General features: G+C 36.7%; 1 protein-coding gene across 2 annotated transcripts in view; it reads right to left on the bottom strand.

Annotated features, from left to right (window-relative positions):
- Positions 1–26,235, bottom strand: part of RB195_011808 (uncharacterized protein) — a gene marked incomplete at both ends in the record, with an annotated part of 67,874 nt that extends 41,639 nt beyond the window's left edge. For both annotated transcript variants that reach the window (XM_064193382.1, XM_064193380.1), the window contains 7 exons: positions 3,838–3,954; positions 12,696–12,791; positions 12,988–13,086; positions 13,145–13,329; positions 13,385–13,593; positions 13,889–14,004; positions 26,188–26,235. In XM_064193382.1, the coding sequence (XP_064050963.1) occupies positions 3,838–3,954; positions 12,696–12,791; positions 12,988–13,086; positions 13,145–13,329; positions 13,385–13,593; positions 13,889–14,004; positions 26,188–26,235 (870 nt within the window). The remainder of the gene's footprint in view (positions 1–3,837; positions 3,955–12,695; positions 12,792–12,987; positions 13,087–13,144; positions 13,330–13,384; positions 13,594–13,888; positions 14,005–26,187) is intronic.
- Between the last annotated feature and the right edge of the window lie 216 nt (positions 26,236–26,451).

Raw genomic sequence — 26,451 nt, 5'->3', positions numbered from 1 at the left:
TTTTTCTAAGTGAAAAAAAAACTGAGAAAAAAGTTATTCTAGTTTCGCAGCCATTTAGTTTACTCATCAGACTTTTTTTTGAAAGAAAGTTCCAGTCAATAAACGTTTTTTTTTTTCGGTATACGTATCCAGTTTTAAACCGAAACGGCATGGGTGGGAAAATAGAGCTGCCACTGCATTTCGCCGACTAATTTACAATTTGTTTAAAATCTATTTCTATGAATTCCGCACAGATGGAGATAGAATTCACATAAGCCGTATAGGCAGAATTTTAGCCAACATTTTTTTGGTCTACTACCATTTCTCTCTAATTCAGTCATTCTAAGCGGATAGAATTTTTTGTTGTTGTTTATTTTTTTAGTTCATGGCTTAAATATGTACGAAGTCTCCGTTTTTACAGTTCACTGGATAAAAATGTAAAAAACAGAAGACGAAATGTATGTGCTTCCTTCTATATCACATGTAATTTCTTTAACGCATTTAATTGTCTCCGTTGTGTTTATTTGCTTTGAAAAAAATTGTTTGAAGAAATGTTTAAAATGAATTTAATGTTGTTTAAAAGTTCAAAAAAAAACCCTTCAAAACATTAAATATGAAAAGGTCACCAATAATTGGCGCTCAGCGATTGCAGATTTGTCACAAATCGAAACTGAACACATGAATATTGGCGTTCCGCGAATAGGCGCACCGCAAAAAAAAAAAAATTGGAGCGGACAATCAAACTCGCAGCTCGCAGCTGATCGAATAAAAAGTGGGAATGGGAGAAATCACGCACGATTGACTTCAGTGCGCTTCGATAAGCTGGATAATCATTACAATTTGCAATTCGTAGAATTCTAGCGATAACAGAAATCGTGGCAATCACTACGTCTCCGCTCACGCCATTTTCCGTCGTCGCCGCTGCCGCCAATGACTTCCTTTTCTGATTAATTGCGTTCAAAACTTCCGTGATAGCTGTCGTATGTGATCACTACGTAAAAATCACTACATTACTACTATCAATCAAATGTTTCACTTTATCAAGCGTTGATCGTTCAATGTGATCATCAATTCGATTATTCATTGATTATACGACTAATTTGCAAGCAAGACAATAGTGTTGAAACGGTGCCGGTGGTGCAGCGACAGTGCAACAACATAAACAGCTGGTTTTGCTTTGTTTAACGTCGTTTCGAACGCAGTTAATCAGAAAAAGGAAGTCATTTGACGGCGGCGACGACGACGTCGTCGCTGACGTGTCCACGTCCCCGACGCCGTCGTCCGCTACGATGTCACGTGAACAGAACGCTGTGCAATGTTCGCAATTACAATGTAAAAAGTTTCGAGTGTTGTGTAGTGGACTCGTTGCAGGGAAGTATGAAAAACAAAACAAAACAAAAAGAAAGAAAAAACGAAGGATGCGGATATCTCAACTATTTGAAAAAAAAATCCACTACTAACCCCTCTTCCCCAACCAACTTTCCGCCTCCCGTTATCTTTGTCGAGCAAAAACATCTGCGGATACTTTTCAAAGGGAAAGCGCAACCACTACAGTTTCCTCCTATTTCCCTTGTACAGAGCTCCTCAAAAAAAAAAAACGCTACCGATTTTTTAAAGTGGTGAGTTGGTGTGGAAAGGTTGATGCTGTTAGATTAAGATAATTGTTTATGTAACATCTAGTGAGGAAAGGGCAACACAAAACGAAAAAGTCATCCAAACAATAAGACAGAATCCAAATCTGAATCCGGAAAGTATCTTATTTTCGTAGAATTGTATCTCCTTTTTTTTCAAATTCTATAGTATTCTTAGAAAATGAAAAATTTGTATTCAACAATTTCTTATAGTGGCGATAGAATATTCTGAATAGCCTTCGAATCTTAGAACTCAAATAGAACACAAGCGAAATGGTCGTGGTGTACGGTAGAGTACTTCGGGAAAATTAAACCATAAATTGCTGAATGACCTTTGAGGCCTCAAATCGCATAAAAATATGCTCAATCCAACTTTAGCATTCCAAAAAACCGGCAATTCTATCGTCTTCTAAGCCTAAGCAGCTTTCAAAGCGCACAGGATTAAACCTGGAGCTTAGTTTCAATTTTCCGTCTTATTGACCATACATCGAAGAGAGAAAAGCCAATTTTTTTTTGACAGCAACACCCAAAATTCCTAGAAGAGGCCCTTTAGAAGGGATTTGGTGAAAATGAAATCCTAATGAAAAAATAGAGGAGGAAAAACTACTTCTAGGAAAATCAAATGCAGGTAAAAAATATGTCGTTCCTGGATTATTGTGCTTAATTGAAATATTTGATTTGGCAAAATAAAATACTTCAGTTAAGCACAGAATAAATAAAAGAACCATAAATATAATAAATCCAACAATCTAATAGTCAAATAAATCCAGGATAAATAAATAAAAGAACCACGAGCGATTTACAGTTAAAGATACTCCATAAGCAGCTATATATGAGTCGAAATACCAGAAAATTAACTGAGTAGTTCACTTATTAGCATTAATCGGCCATAAAATGATATAAACGCAAAATTGTTGACGAGTTCATGTGCCTTATCGTCTCGTTCTTGCTCCACACCTTATTCTAAATTCATGAAGCAATGACGTGATCTTCGAAGGCCTCGCCGAAACGATTCAAGCGTCAGATAAGCGTTAAGTTCCTAATCAAATTCATTGATAACGGACAAATAACTTGAGCAAAGTCCTCCGAAGACCGTCAGTCAATTCACTCAATACTCTGTCACAAGGGCAAATTAGTTCTTCAATTTCGAATATATTAGCAAAAAAGTAAAAGAAGAAAAATTGAGAGAAATAAATGCATTTGCACTTCAACGATAACGACATTTTTATCCGCTAAAGACCGAATTTCGTGAGAAAATCTCATTAATGCGATGAAAACTACGAGTGACGTTGTTATTTTGTCTACGTTCATCTCAAAACAAATAACCAAGAGAACATTAGGGAACTGGATCTGACAGTTATACGATGAACTTAACCCACGTTGCGCAACGATTAACCTTCAATATCTCAGCAAAGGAACTAAGTACACTTGTAAAGATTTCTTTTCAAAAAAAACAATTGTTACTTACTGCACACAAATCAAGATCACAAAGAAAATTATTGTGCAATAATGCTAAATTGTTGTTTTTGTACAACGACTAAAAACTGAGCGACTTGAGCGAATGTCGCTCTTCACGTAAGTACGAGAGATGGGAAATAAGCTACTTGATAAACTAAGTGAAAGTTCAGCATCAGCTGTTTGGAAAAGAAAAAAAAAGCACATAGTTCTGCAAGAATTGCAAGGGTAATGTGATGTAAAGGTCAGTGTAATAATTCTTCTTGTAAATGGATTTCACATTGTAAAAAAAAACCGAAGGAAACTGACACTCGTTCATATCGTCAAAGGCGATCCATCCATGCATAATTCGAAAAGAAATTCAAGAGGAAAAAAAAAGAAAAACCGTGACTTATAAGATTATTCTTGGAAAGAAAAACTTCAGAAAAGTGCAAAACAGTCAAAAGGATATAATCAAATTTGCAGCATTTTGTTGATTTCATTATAATTGTTCCTTAGCAAAAAACGTTTTTATCTAATGACCTTTTCGAGTAAAAATACTGATCGCTCTCTGTCTCCGTGCAATGGTATCAAACTCTCATCAACTCACATCGAACACTTCAATTACGGCAAAAACCAGCACTGGAAATTCGAAAGCGTTTTGAAACAATGAGATATGAGAGAGAATTTTTTTCAAGGTGAAAAGGTCTACACGAAAACAATAAAAAGTATCATATATCAACATCTCGCGAGAAAAAAAAAGCGGAAAACCCCGAGTAAAAAAAAATCGCACCTTCTTAGCCCGAATCTTTCGTTTCAGCTTCTCTATTCGAAGTGCTTTCTCCGTTGCGATTCGTTTCTTTTCCAGCTCTTCTCTCTCACGAACTGCTTCTAGTTCTTTCTCGAACACCTAAACATTTCATTCGCTTAAAGGCATCACCCCACGAATCTGAGGTGGTGCAGATTTCAGGTGGAGTATTCGTATACGGAGTCGTAGATTATGGAGAAAAGGGTGGTCCCGTCCATTTCTTCCTAATTGCCGTAAAAAACGGCCCGAAAGATGAGGCGCCGCACAAGGCTGGCGCGCTCCAATTGAACTCCTTGTAGAAAATAGTGCGCCAAAACACCTGAAGCCGTATCTTTTGGGCCGTTTTTTACGGCAATTAGGAAGAAATGGACGGAATCACCCCCCTCTCCATAGCCTCCCATCCCGTATACGAATACTCCACCTGAAATCCGTACCACCTCAGATTCGTGGAGTGATGCCTTTAAATTAAATTGCAATGAGATAAAATAGAGCGCAAAAAAAAACATAATAGCAAAGCTTTCAGTTGATTATTGGGTGATTTGAGGAAGATTTTTCTTTTAAAAAAAAAAGAGAAGGAAAAACGTGCTGATTACGTGCAAACAGTAGATGCGTGAGGACTAATAGATGAGGCAGGGCGGAGGAATTCAAAGCAGCCAAGGAAATTAAGAGGAAAGTTACACAGAAAAGAAACTTAATTTCCCATCACAACAGTCATCAACCACGTTGAAGATTGAAGCAAAAAAAAAACTCCATCACTTGCAGCAAGGATTGGGCAACAAAATGCAGGAAAAATAACAACATCTGGTGTCGTTAGGTGGTTGAATCATAGAAACTCGACAAAAAAATATTAAACACTATTACACTTCAGTTCACTTCAGCAATTTCAGGGAGAAGTTAGAGAAGAGAGCAAAGCCTTGTATGGGGGGAATTCTTTTTACACAACTTCACCTTTCCAACTTCTATATCAGTTTAACTAATTCTGTACCCAAAACAAGACAATTATCTTTGTTATAAACTATTTTTTTCTACAAATAGCCCAATAAATTTCTCATTTCGCAACGAGCAGACTCATGGTGGTGCAGCATTTGCTTTATATCTATTAATACACATCGATATTTAAAAAGACGTTCTCTAAGCGTGCAATTAGCCAGTGGGATGTTTTTTCTGATGTCTTCTAAGAAAAGTCAAGCTCTGTTTTTGAAAGCGATTTGTTTGTCAGATAATAGAAAGGGCATTTAATCCACTATTAATACCTTGAATATTAGAGTAGCACACAAAAGATAAAGTACAATAACAAACTAGAAATAGGAAAAAAAACTTTAAAAACTCGAACCAAGTATATGTGATAAATTAATACAATATAAAAATATACGTTATCATAATACTACAATAAAAGAACCAAAGAATCAGGATTCTTCCTTAAACAATTTCAAATGGGACTTTCGACCACATTAATGCGTCACTCATGTTTAAAATCGCAGAACATGCTATGAATTTTACGTTACAATTATTATGTTTCTTATCGCTACATTTAGGGCAACAAAACGAAGAGAAAATCGACGAATAACAGTGGAACGGAGCATCTGTACGAAAAAGCGTAGGTCGAAATGATTATCAAGTAAACCTATTTCAACTCTTAAAAGTTTCGTGCTTTCGTTTTTAGAAAAAAGCATCTCTAGGACTGTTACATACTTGCGGGAAAATTCAAAAAAGCAAAATAGAATAAATAAAACAGAATAATAAAATATAGCAAAATTTTAACTGATTCAGCAATTACACGTGGCGTGAAATACCTCTTTTTTCGATTTAAACGTGTTAAGACGGTCTAGTCTTTCTCACAAGCAAGTAACTGGTTTACATTTTCCAAAAAAAAAAAAAGGAAGAAGAAGGAAAGAAAGAAAGCTCCTTCGTTGGATTATCTACTTCTTAACATAAATTGTCACAAATTGTAGGCAGAATACGTTTGTTCGTTAAAAGTGAAAGAAAATCGTGAGATACAAACAGGAAGACCAGAATGTCCAGTGTTGAAAATATATTTAGGTTTTTCCCATTTTCCACCGGTAGTAGGGGGATAAAGATGAAGACCTCATTGAAGAAGTGCAAGTAAATACCGACATAACTGAAATTTCAAATCAAGTTTCTAGCTCTTTCAAACGAAATTAAGCGAGTTTGATGGCAAAAACTATGCTCGAGCTGCTCTTTGTTGCAAAAGTCTGCTAGCAAAAATGTGGACAAATGTCCAGTGTGTTCAGTCACATGTGATCTATTTAGAAAAAAAAAAACGCCACTACAACATCAATAATAGCGGTAAAATAAGCCTTGACAGTTGTTGTGGTACCGTTGTTTACAATTCGTTGGTAGAAAATAACAAATGTCCAGTGAATCATGCGACTTATCAACAATAGTTACATAGCTAGTTTTCTTGAACTGTACGATACTATGAAGATGAAAAATCTTGGATTTCTTAGACCTACACAATGACCGTAACAAAGCCAACTCTACAAGCATTTCTGCAACTTCAATATAAGCAGTTCCAGAACATCTCTCAAACAAAAAAAGTTCTATAATGCTTACAAAAGTCTAGAATAGTGTTTCGCAGTTCACCTACAGTTCAGAGACATTTTATTACTATTTAGATGCGTGGGAGGCGGTAGCGCAGTCGATAAGAGGTTTCGCTGTCTGCACGATCGATCGGAGGTTCGAATCCGCCCTAGTGCTCACCAAGCCTTTCATTCCTCCGGGGTCGATAAATTGGTACCAGACTTGTCTGGGAGGATAAAAACACTAACTTGACACATCGGCTAACCACCGCAAGCCATTGGATAGGCCAGTTACACGTTCGTAAACCTCAAGCGATTCTGAGTTGAAGTGAACGTGGGGGCGCATCCCAAGCGGATTGATTAACGCCAGACAGATTATTCTTTATCAGATCCGTATCGTCACATCCATCAGTGCAGACAGGGATGGACAGACAATCCTATTACCGTACTTTAAATGTGATAATTGCCGCGGAATAAGTGAAAAAAAAACTATCGAGCGCTCATCTCGTTTAAAAATGGAAAACCCAAGTTATTCTAGATTACAGATAATTTCACGTGCTCCCAGAGAAGGTAACCATAAATTATTAAGCATCTCAATTATCAACATTTGTTTTTTTTATCTCAAAATTCTTTCCATTGGCAAAGAAAAAAGAAACCCAGAAGTTGTAATGGTTCATAGCTAAGAAAAAGGAATCCAGAAATGACTAAACTAGTTTAAAACGTATTCCATCAGCATGAAAAAAGTAGCTTACTCATTCTGTTCGGAAAATTTCATGACTAACAGTACCCATGACAAAAAGCACAGAAAAACCATATTGAAGATCAATCTAGACACGTATACAAAAGCAAGTTTCAAAAGCGGATTTATAAAACTAAAGGAAGAATTCTCAGATGGGTACACTCCCAAAATTTTCTGATATTAATATCTGCACAAGAATTTTTAGTATGTCACGATCTACTGACGAATTAAATCTTGTCTGAAATAAAAGTTAAAGATATTCTGAACAAATAAATTTCACCTAACAGTTTATAAAAGAATATGAAGGACCAGAAAAAAAATGATCGATGGTTTTTGCTTTCTTAATCACGGTTTTTGCACATCTAGAGGACAAGTGACACCACACTGGTTGACGAATAAAAAAACTTAAGCTTATTTCCAAATTACATGGGAACAAAAAGTGAAAAACAAGGTCAATGATTCGGGTGAACGTATTTGGTAAATTGTCGCCAAATTTAAATTGAATTAGTTCAAAAAAAACTATATCCAACGATGAAACAAGTGTAGAATTTTTGGATTTATTTGCACTGGAAGCAGTGTTGCGAATTTTTCGTAGTCTCGTGCATAGGAAATACTTATATCGAAAATTGTCTCAGGTGATCGTAGTACATTTCCCATTTTCAAATGAGATTTTGCACCACAATAAGAGGTGATTAACCAATAAGATGGCAAAAAAAATATTATAACCATTACAGATGTTGAAAAAAAAGACGTTTGGCGTTTCATATTTTAGACAAACTTTTTGGGAAGAGGTACTCACTGATAGAAACGTGAACAAAAGTAGGTAACCCCTTAACTATATCGTGGCCCACCTTAAAGTTGCGGTTTTTTGGTCGTGTTGGACAAAGCAGCTCATCTGTGTCGCACACTTTTCAATGCTTATTTTTCATGACGTCCTAATTTTTTTTTGAAAAGTTCTTTGTACCTAATGGATTCATTATTTTCGACCAATATTACGCACAACATATACTAGGTAATTTTTTAACGCATGTAACGCAAAAAAAAACGCTCTGTCCTCAGTGGGTCAGAGTTAAAATCTACAATTCTTCTAATGTAGCTGACGATTTGGACCACATATGAAATGTATTGAAATTAGGGTTATGGCGGAGCACGGGGAGGCTTGGAGTGCGACAACAGAAAAATTAACTGCTAAAGTTAGTAACGATCGAATGAATAATAGCCATCCATAACTTTACAATTCCTCAGCGGGACACCAAGAGCTTATTGAGCGCTGAACGTTTCCGTTCATAGCGCTGAAAAAAGCACTTAGCAGTTTGTAGTTTATTTTAGAGCAGATGAACAACCAAAATGTGAAGACTAAATTAAGCAAATGTTCTAGAGTACTCCACAATTTCCCAACAAAAAAGAAAAGAAAATAATCAATTCTTTTCGAAAGGGCAGACCAATTAATTCTTCTGCTTCTTTCAAACGCAGTTATTTACATCGAAAATTGTTGCACTAATTCGTCACATTTGCGTCCACTACGAAATTTTCTAAGATGAACAGTATGCGAACGTGTGGGCGCATCTCAAACGGATTGATTAACGCCAGTAACTTTAACTTTAAACTTAACATTGTGAACAATATGGATAAGGAAAACTTGTGCTTGAGGTAAAATAACTTCGGCGAATGTATTTCACTACAAGAACGTGAACAAATAGCTGTTTTATAGGTCTATCTATCAAAATCCGGTGCTTTTTCAATTATTGAGAGCAGGTTCCAAACACAGGAGAGTAGTCAAAAGGACAGAACGAAATCACAATCAATTAATATTCACAGTCATTGTTTGACAAGAACTTTCTAGATTCGCACAACTTAACAACGACGTGCAAACGGCCGCCTTCATAACAAAACCTTAACTTCGTAATTTTAGAGAAAACGGACATTACGACATCAGTTTTTCTAACACATATTTTCAGGATTATCTTTCAGAAGAATATTTGAGAATCTCTAAGTAGCGCTTGGAAGTTCACACAGCCTTAAACCTGAAAATGTTAGGTGTTGAAGAACCTGGGGGAAAAAAACCTTAAAAGTGCTGCAAAGTGAAATTAGCGTTGCTATCTCATTCACCGAAAATTGCAGTAAGGATTAGGCTCAATCAGAAAATAAAAGTCACAAAAATATTACGAAACTGCAAAGCCCCATGATAAATAAAAAAATCCAAAAAAAAGTCCGATATAGAACTCGGATGCGCTGACGCATACCAGAGGGATTTGTCAACACCGACCACTGCAATCTTTAAAAAAAAAGTTGCTAGGAAGATAATAATTTTCTATAACAAGGACAAGACAAGACAAGACATATAACAAGGAGGGAAATCAAATAACGAACTAAATTCTAAGAAGCCAGGTTCGAAAATACTGTGACGAGAAAGACTAAATATGCGGCAAAACAGCTTTTTTTTTCGAAAAACATTAATGCAAACTTATTCGAGTATGAATAAAACATAGAAAAACAACTAACCACACTTTAATCTAATGTTTACATGTTAATATTCAGATCCGGTTATCGCAGAAAAACAAAAATCATCGTTAATGTGCTAAGCCGCAAGAGAAAAAAATCACTAAAGGCGGCGAGCGAAATGATTGTACGGCCGTTGAAAGGCCATAACAGAAAAACGACAAGCACATACCTTCTATACATTTTGGGAATGTGAAACGTGAAAGGAGCACAGTAATCAGAAAATCCCACAAACAATCAGGAAACGAAGACACTTTGAAGAGATTCTAATAAATAATGCTGTTAAAAGTAGGAGTCTCAGAGTTTAACAGAAGAATGATAAGATTTTCAGATTTTTAGTATGACGTCAAGCAGCATAGGTTTTTTTTTTCGTGCGGATTGTTGCAGCAAGTATAGCGTAGGGTGGTTGAAAACTGGTGTGGTCGTGTACAAAAACGCTGTGTTTTCCAATAAATATACGATACTTCTCTACTCTGACAAAATAAAAATTAAAGAAAGAAAGAAAGGAAAAAAGAGTAAAGAACATTTAAGAAGGAGAAAATAAAGAGCAGCATTTGAAGAAGTTATACAAATCGTTGGTACCATTGACATTTACCGAAGCTTCCAGACAAGAGATCACAGAGTTAACGGTGAGTCGAAACTAAGTCTACAGTTCAAACTGGAGATAATTCTTGCTCCCTAACTTTTCTTCTAAGTAGGGCCAAAGAGAACTTGTGAAATCGGCTAGGATCTCGACCATAGGTACGATAGGGAGGAGCTGGACCTTCCTAAGGTGAAGGGGTCCAGCTCATGGGGTGCAGCTCAAGTGATGAGGATCCTTTAGCGAACTGTCCAAAAATGGAGAGGGTCCTTTCGCCAACCGTCCAAAAGTGAAGAGTTTGGAGCACCGGTTCCTACTATCGCATGTATGGTCAAACGATTAAGAGCAAACAAGTCAATTTGTTCCTAACTAAGAAGAGGCTTACGGAAAAGCATGCCAAGATCATCAATAAAAATTTGCGCACGCTCTTTAGGACGAAAGTGATAAGAGAGCAAGAGTTCCACCCTCGTGCCACCTTTCGACCTTTCTACTAGGCTGCAACTATTTAGGTACGTCAAATCGTCGAAGATCCGTCCCCCATAGCACTACGCTCTACAAAACGACCCACATCGTCAAGCAAAACGTCATACAATCGACAAAACGAAGCAGCCGGATTTCTTAAAGGCGAACATGATTCCCTGCTGTCAACGTACATCATCAGCGACATTACAAATATCCCCATACCGGCTGAATTTTTTCTTTTGCAACATTTAAGGTGAATATTTGTACACTCGCACTCCGACTGGACTTCATACGCGTTCGAAAGCGTGCTACATGCAGAATTAACAAGCATAAAATGAAACGCAGTCGATACTAAATTTTCACTAGAAATACTAGAGCAGATTGATTGTTATGTGTTAGTGTTATGCATTCATTATGCATAAGTTTTACTGGAAGCAGATCACTCCACATATGCTCGTTTGATACCTCCTTCGGGCAGAAGAAATTACCGTTCAAAAAAAAAATAATTCCAATTAAACACTATATTAATGACTTCAGCTTACTTTTTGAAGACTTTTGGGACCTTAAAGCAATCGGAGTGCTCAGAAAATTCATAGCTTTAGACATATTATCACGTCTAAGTAAGTGAAATTACGAAAATCTGACTATTAACACCCTGCTACGGAGAGATGAGCTTCGACTTATCCGGATAAACCATTGACAGCTATTAAGCAGTTTCTAAGAGACCATACATGTGAGAGTTGGAGCCGGTGCTCCGATCCCCTTCACTTTTAGAAGGTTGGCGATAGAACACCCTTCACTTTTGGACGGTTGGCGAACGGATCCTCAGCACTTGCACTGCACCCTCATGAGCTAAACATTCATTCGAGAAATGGTCCGGCTCCTCCCTATCGCACTATCCAGGAGAAAAATCTTTGCCCAGTCTTTCACAAACAATGCAGCAGAGCATTGAAGGTTAAATTAGCACTTAGAAGACGGATAGAAAGCTTAAGTAAAGGAAAAATAAAAAAGTAAAATAAAAGTTTCTTTAAAAGTGCTTCGCACAAAACTATTTTCTTTTTTTTTCTAAAAGCTACTACAGATGTATTAGAAGGCCAGTTTTTTGGAAATAAAGGTATGCAAATGGATTGCTAAAGATAAATACTGAAAAACTTAAAAACGAACTAAGCAAGGACATTCAGTAGCTATCCAAATCGTGCTGAAAGAGATTCCAAATCTTTCTCACCTTTAAGAAAATGTTCGAACGAAGTCACCAAGCAACAATCAAAAATTGTATTGAAGGCGATTCTAGGTCTTTTCAACTTTTTGTTAAATGATTTGTTATTAAATTTTAAGAAAATGTTCGAACAAAGTCACCAAGCCTTTAAAAACAACGACAATTTCTATCTCTCAGTATTGTAGTCAAAAGAAAAACATTTCCAGGTTCTTAGCAATTCATAAAGGATTTCACATTCATAAATTCACAATTCACAAATTAATTGCCATCTTTTACCTCTTGTGAACTCTTTCAGCTTCTTCAACACAACAAAAATTCTGCTAATTCATCAATAACAGCACCGTTCACTTCGAGTGATGATCATGTCATGGTAATCAAAAAATGTCCTTAAGAGTAATTAATTTAATGGTAAGCTCTAAATAAATCAACATACGTTCTTCTTTGCACAGAGTGTCAAGGGGATTGAAAAAAAAAATTGAAAAAGTTCAATCTTCAGAAGAGTAGTGGACCGTGTTCCTAATTTAATGGCTAAATTTTTGGACGTCCATTACTACTTTGATTTCTGTGGATAAATATGATGTCGCTTGATTGACACTTCAACGTATAATAACACTTTTTGTATGCCATTAAAACATTTGTGTTCCATCCTAACACTGATAACACAGAAAAAATGTATGTTGCACTGTAATAATGGAGATAAAATGAGAAACTGATGTGAGAAAACATGGTAAAGAAGAAGCAAACATATATGAATGAAAAAAAATATCCAAATTGGTTTACTGAGATCGCTATAGCTTGCAAACTCACTTGTGCGTCCGGTACACATGTGAACAGTAACAGTGAATACTCGTCAAATATTACTTCCTCCACGAATGGTACTTTATCGTTAGTGCCGTCCTTCGACTGAAATGAAGCATTAAACCTCACAAAATGGAACTATTCTCTCAATTACATTGGCTAAGTATCCCAAAAGTTCAAAGCAAAGGATAGAGAACTAGTCAAAATCTGATGAAATGAGAGTTGCTTTGCTCCAAACCCATTTCTAAATCGTCAAAGATTACCTTAAACAAAACAAGAATCTTAATCGAACTTCACTAACATCTTCAGAAGTAGAGGAGCCTTCCGTTTCCGCAGAACTGCCCACCGAATTGGTTGCTCCGTTTTCTTTAGCATGTTCACCCGTTTTTTCTTTACCGGTCTGGATATGCGATAATCACATTGGTATTGGTTCGGCAGCAGAAGAAGTAACTACCTACCTCACATTCTCCATTTTCGATCAATATTACACTAGAACCTGACCCAGAATCACTCCTTTCATCCGCAACATCTTCTTTTATTGCTGGAGTTGATGTCGACGCTTTCACTTCATTCCCATCAAAAACTTCCTCTTTTATCTCACTTTTTGGTTGCACTGTCGCAAATTTCGGTAGACTTAATGCGCCTAAAAAACACATTTACAAATGTATTTCGTTACAATCCGCAATGATAACTCTCACCTAAATAAGTTGACGTATGCGGACATGCTACATCATGCAACACAAATTTCGGTTGAGGAGGTGCAGGTTGAGGAGCTGCAGCTCTGCCGGCACCGCTCGGCCGTCCAACACCTCTACCGCGAATACTTCCGGTTGAATGATAGCCGTTTGGTCGTGTTCCGCCCCCGGCTGCAGCGGATGCCGCTCCACGTCCACGACGTGGTTTCCTACTGGAAACAGGATCAATAAATTAGGTAATAAACCATGTCGTAAAATAAGAGTATGGGAATGCAGCATTGATTATTTCATTTTAAAGAATTTCTACAGTGCGCTGAATTGACCAAGACCCAGAGGTCAGCTTTTTAGAAAAAAAAAAAAGCTTAAAAGCGACAATTAATTAGCTAAAGCAATTTAAAAAAGGAAGTAAAAGTTTTAGAAAAACTGTAGAATTAAGAAGACGAACAATGCCAAAGAAACTTTGAACGAAGACTAGGACTTGAGAAAAACCAACAGACAATGACTCACTTGAATGGCAACGGCGTTTTAAAGCACGTATCATCAAATGATGGTTGCTTGCTACTGCTAGGCGCTGATGTGGTCGACGGGGAGGCAGTCAAAAGGGAAGAAGACATGGAAGACGACTGAAATTATTACACTCACTATAATTCAAAAAAAAAAAATTAAACTGATGAAGTAAAAGTGGGTCAAAAAATAGTGAAATCTTAGAATAATTCAATATATGTATAGTCTACAATAGAGAAATAGATTCAACAACGAGAACAAAAAAGAAAGAGATGAAACCGATAGAATTCGCCGGCTGCACTCATAGTCAGTAGTTGCATGTCCTTCTCAAAAAAAAAAAAAAAGAAATTATGCAAAACAGATTCCTCCTGAATAATCCCGCCATAAATGCAGTAAAATGACATTTAAGCTTCACGGAAGAGTAAAAAGACGTCATCGAATTCTTGAAATCACATACTACATTTTTCATATGGATAACATGACACTTCTGAATGATGGTGGAGAAGAGGACCTTAAGATATGAAAAGGAAACACAAAAGTTAATTAAAGTTAAATTAAATTAAAATCAAATTAAAGTAACGAAACTAAAATTAGTCATAACCATATTCTCGTTTCCTCAGAAAAAAAGTCCAATTTTCCTTCCGTCGAGCAAGTCTTCATGCAAAAAACGGATAATCAAAAAAGGAAACGTGATTCTGTGAAACGTTCTTCAGATAGAATAAGTGGTAAATGGAATAGCTTCTGAGATGCTGTTCACATTCGAGAGAGGCAAAGAAGCGTCGGTGAACATTTCGTCGCAGATTGATGGCATCTACCAATTCGCTGAATCATTTTTCCCATCTTCTTAGAAAAAAAGGTACGCTTACAACGTTGAATCTTCAGTTTTGTTTCTAAAACACTTCTGCGTTGAGAAAAAAAAAGCAAAAATTCGCCGGAACCCATGAGGCACACCAATCGAATTGCAGATAAGAAAACTTGCAGTTCTAATTCTGGGCAGTGGAGTAACGTAAGCGCATCCAAGCATTGTTCAAGCAAAGTTGTTTCATTTTAATCTAAAACATGCCATCATTCTCCAAAGTATACTGGTCTAAAAACTCGAAGGACCAAGTTCCCCAAACTCCAACTCTTAAGTAGAGACCGTATACTGAAAAAAAGTCCCTTCAGTGTTTAGTGGGAAGGGCAACTGTGATCATTCGAACGAGAACTTAGACATTACTGAACACTATTCAATAAAACCTCGCCTCGCCTACACAATCTTTTCGTAAGCGCTTAATTAAAAATAGACAAATGTAAGAATATGTGACGAAAAACGAATGCCACCTGCGAGAAACCCAATTACTCAAAGACACCATAAACACGAGACTTGCAAAAAACAGTGAATTATAGAAAGTTGTGGGCGAAGTTCACATTTTGAAAAAAAAGATCTTCAATAGTGAGCATCACAATTTTCGAATTCCAGCAACAAAACGAGTCATATCTAGAGATGTGAAGATTAATTTAGCGCCATTCATATCCTTCAATTCAAGAATCCGCTTTTTTATCCCCACGAAACAGCGTTCTCCATCATAATTCTCATGGTTCAGTCCGGCATAGAGAGGGAAACGTTGTTTGTACGAAGCAAAAACGCCCAATCGTCGAATGCATAACGCATCGGCGGGCGAAAAACATCAGCTGTTCCAATGTCGCTCTCGTTCCATGAATCACATTTCAAAAGTCCAATTAGTTTGAAACGCGAGAACATCAAGACATATAGCTAAAGCTCAAAATTAACAAAAGAAAGAGAAAGAGAAAAATTAACGAAACAGAAAAAGAAATAAAGATAATGGTGAAGATAATTTGATATCCATAAAATGTAGAGATTTGATGAGTTACTTCAGGCGGGAGACAAAATATGAAATATAAAAGAAAAGAGGAAGAAAAGATAACTGGATTTTTGTAAATTCTCGAAACAAAAATACCGAGTAGTTTTATACTCCACTGAACTAACTACTCTTATTCATTTCATCGCTAAAATAAAAGAAAGATGATGACGCATATGCTGTGATATAAACGATAATAATTCCAACTTTACGGAAAGGTCTGAAGAAATTGCATTTAATGAAACGTGAATCCTATAAATAACTGAACAAATACACCATGGAGAGCTTCTCTGTACGTCCACTATAAATCCCAAGCGAAAAAAAAGAATACTGAAATATGGCGGTTCACTCTAAAACCGTGATCAAAAGTGATGGTACCGTGTTCAATAAAAGCAATGGCAAAAAAAAGCAAAAAGCAGAAATGAAAGAGTTCACAAAAGAGTTCACACAGCAACACACTTAAGTAAATCGTATGCAAGTTGCTACCGCGCTGACCTAAATTTGTGGCGAATGGCACAGTTTGAAGCTATTAATTCAATACCTGCCATAGTAAGCGATTACGATGACCAGCTAGATAAAACCTCAGAACAGAAACACATAAAAATGAAAATAATAATGAATATAATAACATTGTCCATCATAGGTGTTTAGTGGTAGTATTCTTCCGCTAATAGACTTAAAGAAATTATACTTAAAAGAACACATTAATAAAAGAGTAATAAAATCGAATGAAAAACGCCTATTTGCACAGCTTACACTAGTGCAAAGCACACTTTTAGTGCTACACAGCGCTTAACAACAAAACAACTGGAAAAAAATCAACTAACTAAACGAAGGAGTGTTATAATGATCCAGATGTTTAATGGGAGACAAATTTATGACGTATGAGAAGAAAAATCGTTCAACAAAACAAGTAATGTTTCGAAAAAGAATTTCTTTTTTTTAAACCTAACTAACACATCCATAACTTCGCTTGACATTTGCTAAATAGACCTTTAAAGGTCTACTCCAAGGAAAACTACCGTAGAATTGTTTTTTTAAACACAAATCAACTACCCGTTTCATTCTTTAACACCGCACGTGTTTTTTTTTTCGCTCTTATACTTATACACAAGTTAAACATAGCAAACAACTAAAATTACATCTGTCTCGAGAATCCATTTTAAGCTCAATCAATCCGGGAACGTCCTTAGAAACAACAAAAAAAAGCGTATTTGACGAATAGAAGCGACACAAAATTGCATAGCGAAAAGGTGCACGGAAAATGTACACATAAATCGTGCATACATTAGTCACCTTTTGCAACAAATTCCCCTCGCTCCTAGGCTGCAAATAGGTGGATGCTTCTTGCCGTTCGTTTTCGCAAATGTCACGAAGCGTCAACCATTCTTTCACATGCAATTTCAGCTCGTACATAATGAGTGAAGACCAAAAATTCTTCTTTTCAGGGAACTTTAATCGATTTTTAATTGAAATGCAAAATGTATCAACAAGAGAGCGAGAAGCGGTACTGACTGGAATTCTTGTATAATATTATTTTAGACGACATAATCATTTCCACTCACGAATATGCTGTTAACTAAATATTGCTGAATTCTCATTGAAAGCACATTTGAACTGAAACTCGCAAAGGAACTTCTTATCCTTTGCGCGTCTCAGAGAACTTTAATTCCTACAATAAATTTAAGAAAATTTTACAATAATATATCCCTGAAGACTGCTAACTGCTTTCTGCAGATCATAGAACTAAATAAGTAATTTAACCTTAAAAAAGGCGAATGTAAAGGCGATTTAAATGAGAGTGATGTCATGGAACCAGGCTACGCCGATAAAAATGTTCATAAAAACAGCGTGCGCAGCTGACTAGAATTTGAAGTGCAAAAGAAAAAAAAGAATCACAATTTGCTCAAAACCAAATGGAATAGAGTACGAATAAGCTTCTAAATAACTAGTTTCGAAAGTCTCTTACCTTATTAATATACTACTTCTACAATTTAGTGGTTGATGTAAGCGAGCGATAAAGATTAGAAGTTCTAGAAAGGAAAGATAAATAAGTTTCCGTCTTATAGCATTAGCAACATTGTTAACGTGTAACATTATCACACGAAAATATCTACCTGCAAAAAAAAAAAGTTTATGAAACGAAAAGAAACGCAACTACTATAAGGGTTAAATGTAACGTACGGTAGTGTTATTGTAATGACCTTGAGCACCGCTAAAGGTCAGCAAAAATCTACAACAATAACAAACTCTCCCTCTCTCGCTCACTTCCATTCTATTTGTTCACGATTCGGATTTAATTCTAATGAATAAAACTAATATAAGGTAAAATACAAAAGAAAAAACACATTGAATATGTTATTAGAAATAGGCTATGCACGAAGCTGACACACAAACGATGGAAACGACGACATACGTGCGACGCCGCGGCGACACGCGAAAATCGATGAGCGCCGCCGCCGCGCTCCGCCCTCCGCACAGTTCTAAACGCGATTGTTGAGATGGTGGTGGTGGTGGTGGATGGGGTGGAGGTGGTGGTGGTGGTGGATGAGGTGAAGGTGGTGATGGTGGTGGATGGGGTGGGGGTGGTGGTGGAGGTGGTGAACGTGGTGGAGGAAGGAGTTAGCGTTGATGGTTGCTTCACAAGGCAAACGGTAATGTAAGCAAATATCAATCTCTCTCTCTACACACACACACATACGACCTGAATACTGCAGCCAGAGAAATAAGCAGCTAAAAAAGCAAGTTTTCATCGTATCATCATCAATGTTCTAGCAATTCTCATGCGTTTGGGAGCGTTCATCTCCTTCTTCTCTTTCTTTCTCTTTTTTTTCACTTCTCGAGCACACAACTTACTTCTATACGATCATTGACTAGTCTTGAATAGGTTACATTAAGGTTTAAACAGATTCCAAACAAAAAGAAAAAAACTACTGTGCTGCTGAATAATTCTAAAACAGCCGCAATCGAAGGAAAATTCAAAAATTTATATAAAGCATCTTGAACATCGATCGAATACTTTGAGTCTTTCGAAGGCACACAACGTTTTTTTTTCTGTCGTTTCTTTGTGACAACAAGAATTCAAAAGAGCATCCGACATTTCTTTTTCTTTTCTTCATTTTTTTCCTCTCTTTTCACAATGTTCTAAGAAACCATGATCCATAAAATCAGCTCTACTTTTTTCTACTAATAATCCCTAATTCTTCCTATTAGCAGGAAGAAATCAAGGACGGAACTTCTTGTGAAATCAGTGTAACAAGTTTTCTTTTTCTCATATAAGCGGAAGCGAAGTTTAACATAAACATAAAACAGTCCAACGGGGCACTGAGTCACTAGTTCCCATGCGCACGGAAATGTATGTTAATCACATCATGAGCTGAGCCAGCGCTAATGCGTTTATTCTTTGTAATTAGTGTATGAATGAGGGAAGATGAGACATCTGACACTCTCTTCTAATTACATAGAATGGGCGCTGAGAGTTCTTATGTCAACAGTTGGAAAAATAAAAAGAAATAGAGACAAAGAAAAATTCGTAAGTTTAACCAGCACGAATATGTTACTCATCAGCATCGACAAATGTTAACAGCAATGTTGTTTACATAGCTATATTGATATTGTCCAAGATTATTCGTGGCCCTTAACTCAAACAAATGAAAAAGAAAAACATAGCAGCCTTGAGATCTTGAAAAAAAACGAAAACACTTTCTCAAAGAATATTTGAAAGTCATTCATTTATAGTAACATGATCGTTTTGTTTGCACCGGAAACCGGATCTATGGACACGGAGTTAGGAACTTGCAGAACAAAATATTTCAAGAATAAGATTCCCTCAATGCTATTAACATTTCTCGAAGGTAATGAGTAATATATTCGTGTTGGATGAACCTCGAATTTCTTCACTCCTCTCTGTTCTTTACAACTTTTCACATAAAATCTCCGACTACCATTGGAATTAGGGGAATGTCAGATGTCTCGTCTTCCTCTTCAATCCTTCTGATCAAGTATTTGCCACGATAGTAAATAATTTATAAGTTTTTCCAAGTTAAATTTGTACAAGTGTCCTCAAATCCTTCATACTTTTTCTGCACTCGCCGATTGATTACAACTTGCTACGAACTAACACATGTTGACGCTAACGACTGGTTCCTCTTCGACGATGAAAGCAAAAATTGAAGGAATTAAGTCACAGAGTTAGGGTAAATCACCTCAGGAAATAGTCTCCAGAACGTCTTGAAAAGTGCAATTTTCACGCTCGACTCTACGAAACAAAATAAGTCCATGCACTTAGAATCGCTTTGTGGATTCTGAAGACTACAATTTTATTAGCGGATGAGATGCGGGTTTGATAGCCGTAAAAGGGAGGCCCTAATTTAATCCACTTATCCAATCCTCCCCCACAGATTTCACTTCATTGTTAATTAAAGCGGAAACTATTCCTAGAACGGTACAAAAAAATAACATCATCATCACCTTACAACATGCAATCTCATCCGAAATGTCCACTTTTAACTAGATTCTATGTACTCTTGCAGTCAGTCTTGTATTTTCCAAATACAAGACTGATTTTTCGCATACAAACCATTCCCAGATCAAATAAAAACAGATCAGATCACAATTAGATCAACTCTAGCTTTTAACTAGTTACTGAGAACGTATTTATTTCATTAATCTTTTTATTGGAAAATCCTCACAGTCGGTGCGGGTATGTATAGCGGCTTACCAGAGAACGCACACTTTCGTACACCGACGCTGTCCGCCAAAAAGAATGGAGCGCATTCATTTTACGTCTGTGATCTGCACAACTGAAGAAACAATCTCACCACACTTCTTTGGGGTTCAAACTTAGATTTGAGGGAATGGCATGATTTCGCTTTTTATTTCAGTGCAAAAATGCCAATATTCCTTAACAATCTCTTTTTGTATGGCACACAGTACAGTAGGTGTTACATATTGATTTTTTAATGATGCTAGTTAACCAAATCTCATGTCACCTCTTGCGAAGAAAATCACTGGAAGCAACTTTCCCACGCCCACTATTTCCCATAATAACCATCAATATTTTATTCACTAATTACACGTGATAAGGAATTCTAGATGAGTACCTTACAAAGAGAAAAAAAGAGAATATACATAGATATTCTTGTAAAACAATGCCAAATGATGTTTTGTTCCGGTTAGAATTAAAAGCAAATCCCAAACGGCTCGAACGCTCCCTGTTTTATTTAGTCTATTTCATAGTATTTATCCTTTTAGAAGAAGGAAGGTGCGTCATACCAGTCATATTCGATGATTTTCATTCAAATGTGATTCACTACTCGTGTGTTTGTCTTCTTTTAACATATGCACAAATTCAGAAAAAGGAACACAGAGGAGTTTTGAGGGCTTTTGAAATACTTTTTTGCTTACGGCTAGGAGAAATGAAGCATAAAAATCGAACATAGAATTCTATTTTCCCAAAATAGCTAATAGACTAGAATAGATTAAATTTTCCTAATGAGGAAATATTTCCGCCAGATATATTTTTAGTGTTCGTTTCCTCTGTCTAAATGAAATATCGAAATAATAGAAGGATAATAATAAAAATAATAATAGAAGCATGAATAAATGCATCCTATCGATTAGGTAGCACTACCGTTCTTGCATTTTACCTCAGAAACAACACTCAAACGTGAAGTCAAGCGCAATGGGGCTTTCCGAGTTTTTTTTTTTTTTGTCGCAATGATGCATGTAATGACTGACGGCAAACGGCTGTAGTGCTTTAATTAGCACAATTGATTTGAAAAATCTTTCACTTACAGGTTTTCTACGTCCATGGTTGTATTCTCCTCAAGTATAAAAGCAAACCTAATCGAATTTGAACTAGCATAAATTCCAAGCTTCGCAAATAAAACAAAGTAACGATGGCTTTCTGGGGAAATTTGACAATTAACTGCATGCGAAACGTTTTCTTGCTACAAATTCATTCTTTTTGAATAAACACGTGTTCATCGATGCTCCAGTCACAATCCAGCTCTCTCCTAGTACAAACGATGTATAAACTGTGTCAACCGTACAAAGCCCTGAACGTATTCTCTGCCCTACTTCCGTATCCGTTACTTAATAGCAAAAGCACAAAAGAAGCGATTAAACAGAAAATGTCATGCAACACCAAAGAACAATGTTTTTTTTTTTCAAACGAACTCATAACGTAAGGCTATCCTCCAAAAATAAGTTAAATGAAAAACAAATACGATAAAGGAAAGTAGAAAAATAGAAAAATACAGAGAAAAATAAGGTAGATCGTCGATATAAAGTGATGAAATATAATAAGAAAGAAACTGGTTAGAAACGTGTAGAATTTCAATTTTCTACAAACTTCTAATAAAAATCTCGAAAAAAAAAAACAAATAGCAATTAACGGAACCGTCATATATAATATGAAATACATTATTTGTTGCAATAGGTTCCAACATATTAGTATTGGCGCTCTCATTTCTACGCGGACACACCCCCGCAAATGGAAAACACACACACACACACACACATTGCACAGCTGAATCGATACGTTTCCAAGCACAGTCCCACTACTGAAATTTCTAACCCTACATATAGTTACTAGTGTTTTTTTTCCTATTAGTCTTGTCTATCATAAAATTGTATAGAAAAACTGAGGAATTGCGTAAAGGAGCGAAAAAAGCACAGTGTAATCGCAAACTGGTTAATTGATTTTCTTGTTTTCACGTAAAGGTCAAGCAATATCGCGAAGTTTGTTCGATATACTGTTGCTTTACAACTTTTTCATATTCTGAAAAACAACAGAAGTCACAATCCAGCTCTCTCCTAGCAGTGATGCTCGGATTGATGAGTTTCGGATCGCGATTAGTGGACTCGATGTGTTTTCCGCTATCGAAACTAGGTATCGACCCGCCGGAGGAAAAGATCAACAACCTTCTCTACGCACATTACGATCTAGTTCTGAGTGCTTAATGATGGTTGGAACAAAAGATCATTTGAAAAAAAGTTATACGAAGTAACTCATGGTAACAAAAGCCAACAATAACAATAATGTATGAGACGCATCATGTTCTCTCCGCCCAATAATAACAGTATTGCAAAAACGGTGTCAAAGCGAGTTTTAGCGATTTAATGTAGGAAATTTAGCGCACTGAAAAAAGCTAAACTGTTAAAAATCTCACATCTCCCCAGTAATGCATCTGTCACCCAATTTTTGACGTTTCTAATTTCAGGACAAAATTTCATTCATGACGTTGGAATTCACGTCATAGCTCGTCGGTCAAGACATTATGGACGTTCCGATATTACTGCAGCCGAATGATCGAATTTCCTCAAAATAAGTTCAAAGACAGAAAAAAGAGCACCTTTTATTGATAAGAGTTAACAGCTACTTCCGCCGAAATCTCAAAATTCAACAGTGAAGTTCTATAATCTTCCCTTTTTCGAAGAAATAACCTCTACGAATAGATGAAGCATAAAACATCTGGATGAGAATCAATCTCTGCATCTCAACAAAAACGATTAAGCCATTCATGCATAATGAGAAAAATGCGCCTTTCATTTAATCGTTTTTTTTTTCATTGCAGTGCGAGGTAGGAGAAGGAGAGCAAGAGAATCCATTCTTGTTGTTGAAGATTTGTCTTCTGTTTGGCTTATTTTAAACCATGCATAGATGAAAAGCTTCCCTGTGGGAAATTTTGAAGGAACGCTTTAGCAAGTCTAGTCACTCTCGTATGTTAACGTTGTCAAAATAAAAACAATGACGCAAAAATGCACGCATGCAACGTTATATCGCTTGAAAATTATGACAATCACTCGTTAAACTTCCTCTCAATATCCATCCTTCTGTACATATTTCATAGGCTTCCCTGGATGAAAACCGGCAAAGAAGAGGTTGTATTAAGTATAATGGTAGCAAGGTAAAGGTCACCAGATCTTGTTACACATTAGAATTAAAGGTTGTGATTGAAAAACACGTTCAAAAGTTGCACGTGAGGGTCATCACTGACGTAATCTTTATAATTCTACCGGTCAATACACAAATAGTTGCAAAAAAAGCCCACGCATCATGACTAAAACAAGCCCAATATTTTAGGAGAACGAGAATTTTAAAACAAAGCAGCAACTTATCTGCTAATCAGACTATTCCATATAAGGGTACATACAGTCGGGTCAAAACGACCATGAACGACGGTCCAGTTGCGTAGGCGGCTACGCTCGAAGCTATGCGATAGAACGTAGCGATTGGGATCGATGGGGGATCCTTGTTAGCAGGAATTATTGCTGCAGTTCGTGATGGTCCCACCTCGAACAGAACCGCTAGCTCCACCGCGCCACTTAAAGCGCTGCTTTGCTCCGAGCTCCTCCTTCGTTTTGATCCGGCTATACATAGAATTTATGGAGTTTACAGAATTTGTTAGTCTTTGTGCACTAAAATCTGAGAAAATCACACATTCCGCAACTTTTCTATTACCATATCCCAGACGACTACTCACTACGCACAAATCCAGTTCATTCAACGGCTAGCGTTGACACTCGTTGACACACATGACTTGACACAGTGCTAATAATTACACTTTGTCAATAAACGTTGGAAAAGCAAAAAAAAAGTGGAGTTCACTGGCATTCAGGATCAAGCGCCCAAAAAAATAAAAGCTAAAAATATCAGGAATATCTGACTAGATGTTTAGGAACATTCATTAAAAGGTGTTATTATGCTGGTAATCCGATACCCAGGGCAAAAACATTAAATTTAACCTTCATTACACAGAGATACGAACGATACGATACGAAGATATGATCAAAGACCAAACAAAAGAAACAATAGCAACAAAAGAACGGAGAACTCTGCTCGTGTTTGTTTGTTTTTTGTGGGTGCATGAATTAACGCGGTTCCCAAGAATTTAATACCTTCGCACATTCGTGAAATTATAATAGTGATGCAGAAAATCGCGTCAGACATCACGTATTCAATTTGGTGGAAGTGTTCATGGACGAACGTGGACATTATTGTCTTGGTGTCATATGTGTTACGCTGGCGTTCTCTTCATCAATTTAAGATGCAAACTGCGACACCACTAAGATGACACGAAAATAGCATCACGTAAAAGGGAGTCGAGCTTGGTTGTTACAAATGCAATAGTGGTTTTTCTCATGTAAATGCTATCATCTAACAGAAAGAGATTTTTGGGCATCATACAATGAATCGATTGGTCGAATAAAATCCAAAAATCCCCCAATTTCTAATTGGGGCACAAAAATCATACTCCGCAAGGTGTTCAAATTACAAGGAGCTCTTTTTGAATACTGTAAGTCATCGGAGAGTTTCGATCTAATGATAGCTATTCGAAAAAAGGACTTTGAAAAAAAATCGCAGACTTGTTAGATATATATGAAATGATTACAACGAAAGCGTTCAGAACGTTGAGGTGAAGCAGCAAAGCTTGGAAATCTAAGTCATTCGCAGCGAAACTATGAACCAGTATCTAGAAGACCGCAACGAAAATGAACAGTGCAAACTAGTTCCGACCGAAATCGCATCGGAAAAACACACGTTGAATCGATTCATGTTAGTTGTACACAAATAAACACTTAACACTCGCCGGATATCCAAACTACACATCTCTATTAATAAATTATACTTGTACTAAGGCTATCTATCTCCATTGAAATCGGTCGAAATCAGAGTTACGGCCATAAATAGCTGAATAAGCGCCGAAAACGTGTGATCCCAGATATCGACCTTTCTCAGTTGTCTCAAACTAATCTTACACTTTAATTTCGATTCCAGAAACGTGGAGAAGACTCGTATCTAAACTTAGAATCGGCTGTGCGATAATCGGCGCCTCGCCTAGCCGACCAATGCTAACATCCCGCGAATTTCAAAAGAACACGGGGAATTCCTTCGTTTATCAGAATGAGCAAACAAAAACGAAGTCAATAGATGAGAACTTGGTGTAATTTCAAATAATTCAAGTAAAATGTCAAGAAGACACGGAAAGCACTCAGGATATGGCATCATTCATCAGTTGTTTTGTTTTTCGATTCCAGCATTTGAAAACGGATTACATAAGGGCATAACTCATAACTGCTATTTTAAGCTTGGATGCATGATCTTAAATATACCATAAAACCTATATTCTAACTTCTCCCGAGTCTATTAATCCCAAAATAACGGAAGAAGCAGCTAGTTTTTAATCCTTTGAAGTTCGCGGCGCGTTGACAATAATCTAAAGAGCGGAGCCTCCTCCCATAACAGATTGTAATCTTAGATATGAATGCTGAGAAGTCCCAGACAACACTTACTTAACATTCCTATAAGTGTTATTTGATAAATACCAATAAGGGAATCGTAAATGCCTCGAAAATCGATGAAATATATGCATAAAAGGTAATCAGAAGAAAACAAAGAAAAAAAAAACAAAGATTCCGAAAATAAACTCTACATACCTGAGCAACAGCAACGTAATTCGTTGGTGGTGATGGAACCTTTTGCATTGTACGCGAACCAACACCAGAAATATACAAAAAATCGAATCGATCAATAATTCAGATCGCAGAGTAAAGTAGTTGTGATAGCCACTGCGAAAATATCTAGAGTTCAGTACACCATTCCCAAACAGAGAGCTTGTGGTCTGGAAAGAAAAGAAATCAATAAATCGATATGCGAAAGGGATTCGCCGGGTGGCGGAATTGCGGAGGACAACACGAAAT

This window comes from Necator americanus, chromosome III (genome assembly GCF_031761385.1).
Source record: "Necator americanus strain Aroian chromosome III, whole genome shotgun sequence".
NCBI lineage: Eukaryota > Metazoa > Nematoda > Chromadorea > Rhabditida > Ancylostomatidae > Necator > Necator americanus.
Note: the sequence above shows the minus strand (reverse complement) of the source record. Positions and strands in the feature narration are given on the sequence as shown.